At 38.3% G+C, this 4201-nt stretch overlaps 2 protein-coding genes across 3 annotated transcripts in view; one reads left to right on the top strand and one right to left on the bottom strand.

Annotated features, from left to right (window-relative positions):
• The window catches only part of btbd2b (BTB (POZ) domain containing 2b), a 10833-nt gene extending 8598 nt beyond the window's left edge, over window positions 1-2235 (top strand). For both annotated transcript variants that reach the window (XM_016464774.1, XM_016464775.1), the window contains exons 8-9: window positions 831-977; window positions 2040-2235. In XM_016464774.1, the coding sequence (XP_016320260.1) occupies window positions 831-977; window positions 2040-2201 (309 nt within the window). In that variant the 3' untranslated portion in view covers window positions 2202-2235. The remainder of the gene's footprint in view (window positions 1-830; window positions 978-2039) is intronic.
• Window positions 2236-2635: 400 nt separating this feature from the next.
• Window positions 2636-4201, bottom strand: part of LOC107671802 (elongation factor 2-like) — a 12510-nt gene continuing 10944 nt past the window's right edge. The window contains exon 11 of the mRNA XM_016464773.1: window positions 2636-3046. Coding sequence (XP_016320259.1) covers window positions 2853-3046 — 194 coding nt within the window. The 3' untranslated portion in view covers window positions 2636-2852. The remainder of the gene's footprint in view (window positions 3047-4201) is intronic.

A 4201-nucleotide genomic window follows, 5' to 3' on the forward strand; every position in this document is an offset into this window, starting at 1 on the left:
AAAAATATATATATATGACAAAAACATGCAACAAAATTACTAAAACTTTACCTCAAATGAAATTAAAAAACGGAAAATAGAAAAATAGAAACTGATTCAAAATATGTGTGAAAACTATAATAGTATCCCGATACTAAAAGTACACTGGAAAATACATGTTTATATATAGTTATGTGAGAAATTTCAGGCACTCAATTGTCAAATTTCAAATTTAACATCAATTCTATAATAAAATTATTGTACGAGCAGTTTTTATAACCTCTTATTAATTACTACATGATTTATTTGCATTTATTTGTAACCACTATTTAGGTGAACTTATAAAAGATATTGATTAATAGTGAAACATCAGTCATAACACCTAAAATATGTAAAATATGTGACCCTGGAGCACAAAACCAGTCTTAAGTGTCAATTTTTCAAAATTGAGATGTATGCATCATCTCAAAGCTGAATAAATAAGCTTTCCATTGATGTATGGTTTGTTAGGATCGGACAATATTTGGCTGAGATACAGCTATTTGAAAATCTGGAATCTGAGGGTGCAAAAAAATCCCATACAATGTATTGTTGGCTATTGCTACAAATATACCCCAGCGACCTCAAGACTGCTTTTGTGCTGCAGGGTCACATATAGACTATTCCTTATACACTGTGATAGATTTGAAAAAAAAAATCATCATCCTGCAGTGTGCTTCTTTTATTTCAGTGCAGTCCTCATGTTTGTGGTGGTGATATAGTTTCAGTATTGCATCAGTATTGGTGGGGTCTGCTCAGATGAACAGATCAGTGTTTGAAAGAGTTGTTTTCTGATCCTGAATCTCTTTCAGATCATTCACACTGACAGTAACACAGTTCTGGGTCAGAATGACACCGGCTTCAGCTGTGACGGATCGGCCAGCACCTTCAGAGTCATGTTCAAGGAACCGGTGGAAGTTCTGCCTAACGTCAATTACACGGCCTGTGCTACATTAAAGGTGACGGCATTCCATCGTTAGTTAATATAAAGCTGCTTAAACTAACTGTGACTTTACCCACACCAACAGATCTGTTATTCTATTTCCTGTTTTTTCAGTTTCTTGTCATCCGAAAGAAAATTTATTTTGATTTTTATTAACATTTAGATTATTGTTTTTCCAAAGAAGTCTCTTTTGCTCATCAATTCTGCATTTATTTGATTTGAAAATACGGTAAAAACAATGAAATAATATTACCGCTTAAAATAACTGTTTTCTATGTGAATATATAGTAAAATGTAATTTATTTCTGTGATGCGCAGCTGTATTTTCAGCATCATTACTCCAGTCTTCAGTGTCACATGATCTTCAGAAATCATTCTAATATGCTGATTTGCTGCTCAAGAAACATTTCTGATTATTATCAGTGTTGTGCTGCACAATATTTTTGTGGAAACTGTGATACATTTTATTTTTCAGGATTCACAGATGAATAGAAAGTTCAAAAGAACAGCATTTATTTGAAATAGAAATCTTTTGTAACATTATAAATGTCTTTACTGTCACTTTTGATCAATTTAATGCGTCCTTGCTGATTAAAAGTGCTAATTTCTCTCTCTCTCTCTCTCTCTATATATATATATATGCTAGTGTACATTTAAAAAAATCTTATATAGATTAATCTTTTGTATGAAGGTTATTTGGCTTGTTTTTTATATATTTATTCATTTTAACTATTTATTTGTATGTTTATTTATTTATTTTAGTTTTTATTGCCATGAGAATAGCATTCGGTGCATAAACAAATCTACTGCATTTCATTTATTGCAAAAATTACATGCATCAATCCGATTTTTACCAACCTGATCCAAACCACATTTATGAAATCTGTTTAAAATAAATGACAGGAGCAGAGACTAAATTTCCATTTTTCATCCTCTCTTTCTCTTTTTTTCTCACAGCTGCTCTGTCTTTAGTCATTATTACTATGGGAACAAATGTAGATTTACTGAATATTGCCTTGGAGGTTTCATCTAAAGATGAGATTGTATAACACATCTGTGTCTCTGTCTTCTGTCTCAGGGTCCAGACTCGCACTACGGCACTAAAGGCATGAGGAAGGTCACGCACGAGTCGTCCAGCTCCGGCACCAAAACCTGCTTCACCTTCTGCTACGCCGCGGGAAACAACAACGGCACATCCGTCGAGGACGGCCAGATCCCAGAGGTCATCTTCTACACGTAGTCTCCGCTGGTTTCCATCGGCACATGATATTGCACTTGACCCATGTTCAATAAAGTTGAATAGTTCTTTACATCTGAACATTTTTGACCATTTGTTTTTAGGACAGCAGACTGGATTTACAGTTTTTCTCGATTGCTTAAACACTATCACCAGGCTTTTGAACTAAAATTTCAAAACCATAACGCCATTTATCAAAAAGCACACCCACCTCTCTCCATCCATCCAGCTCTATCTCTCCATCCCCCTCCCACTCTCCATCCATCCATCTCTCTCTATCTCTCCATCTCCCCCTCTCTCCATCCATCCATCTCTATCTCTCCATCCCCCTCCCACTCTCCATCCATCCATCTCTATCTCTCCATCTCCCACTCTCTCCATCCAACCATCTCTCCATCCCCCTCCCACTCTCCATCTCTATCTCTCTCCACCCCCCCTTTCCATTTTTATTTTCTTTATTAGATTTACATAATCCACTGGACGTTCCTGTCTGAAGGTGATAACCGTGTGGTGTTTGTGCCCTTTACAGTCCAGTCCCTCTGCTGAACTCTGAGGGAAGGAAGCGAGTGCAGGAGGGAAGGAATGAAACACAGGAATGAGTGTAAAGCATCGTCTAGGTTTGGGCTAGAGAACGGAGACGTGTCGCCGGGTCGTTTATAACTTGTCGAGGAAGTTGTCGAGTGCCGGGATGCCCTCTTTCAGGCCTTTGCGTTTGCGTGTCTCGGCCACGATCTGGAAGGGTTTGGATGCGGGGTCCTGGGGGTCGCCCTGCAGGATCTGCCAGTGATCGAACACACACTGAGGGAAGGCCTGCCCGCCGGTGTTGGAGCGCAGGTCAGTGGTGAAACCTGCAGAAACACACACACACACACACACACACACACACACACACACACACACATCACTTCTACACTGCTTGCGCTGGATGTTTGCTGTCTGACAGCGAGAACGACACAATAGAAAGACGTGCTGCTGTTTTATCTTTTGCATGCAGCAGCGTTCAGTCCTGCTTTCTCAGCACTTTCAACCCAGACTGCAAACTCGAGTGATTCTGGACTGAAACGAGTAGTTACTTGCTGGTTAATGACAAATGCTGACTCGGGTTTGCTCAGATGGGTTTAAAAGATTAATATTCAGAAATATCAATGTGATGGCACTGACACAACTTGATGAATTAATGACACTGTCGTCTTCTGTAGAGCCGAATCCACACTGAACTGAATAGCGGACATTGAAGTCGCCACAATGGATGCAATCACACTCATTCTCCTGTTGATTACTGAAGCTGCTTTGAAATAACTGTTCTGAATAATGCACTATCAATAAAGAACAGATTTGAGACATTTAACTCTTTCCCCGCCAGCATTCTTTGAGAAAAGTTGCCAGCCACCGCCAGCGATTTTGATGATTTTCACTAAGATTTGATGGCCTCCAGTATATTTTGCTGTATGAATATTTGAATATGCAATACACCAAAATAAGATCAGAGCCTCTACTTTTAAACAAAAAAAATCTGTTTTATTCTAGCTTCACGCAATCTTTTTTTAAATCAACACTTGGATATAGGTAGGTTTCATAATTTATAATTGAGCAAAAAGGTGAGAAAATCACATTTTTTATTAAAAACTACATCTGGATGATATTCAGTACGATTATCAAAGCATAAATCCAGTAAATAGCTTCCATCAACACCTCCAAAGCTTGCACAGACATCACTTCCTGGATCAACATTTTACTCTGTAACATTATGCCGTTTTCATTTATATGCTGTCTATTGCTGTTGATCGCATTATTTTTCATATGCATCTGTTTACATAAGAGATCGCTAGTTTCTCCGTCCTGTACACGTGTGTTTTTGTTCGGGAGGTCTTGTACTCGTTCAGAAGATGTGTGATAGTGCCCCCGAGTGTACAACAGTGAAAACACGGAAAGCTGTAAAAACTGGTCTTTGGCGGGGAAGTGTTTTCTTGTAAAAGACGAGATAACTCATCAATGGTGGGGAA

Source organism: Sinocyclocheilus anshuiensis, unplaced genomic scaffold (assembly GCF_001515605.1).
Source record: "Sinocyclocheilus anshuiensis isolate Anshui unplaced genomic scaffold, SAMN03320099.WGS_v1.1 scaffold1491, whole genome shotgun sequence".
NCBI lineage: Eukaryota > Metazoa > Chordata > Actinopteri > Cypriniformes > Cyprinidae > Sinocyclocheilus > Sinocyclocheilus anshuiensis.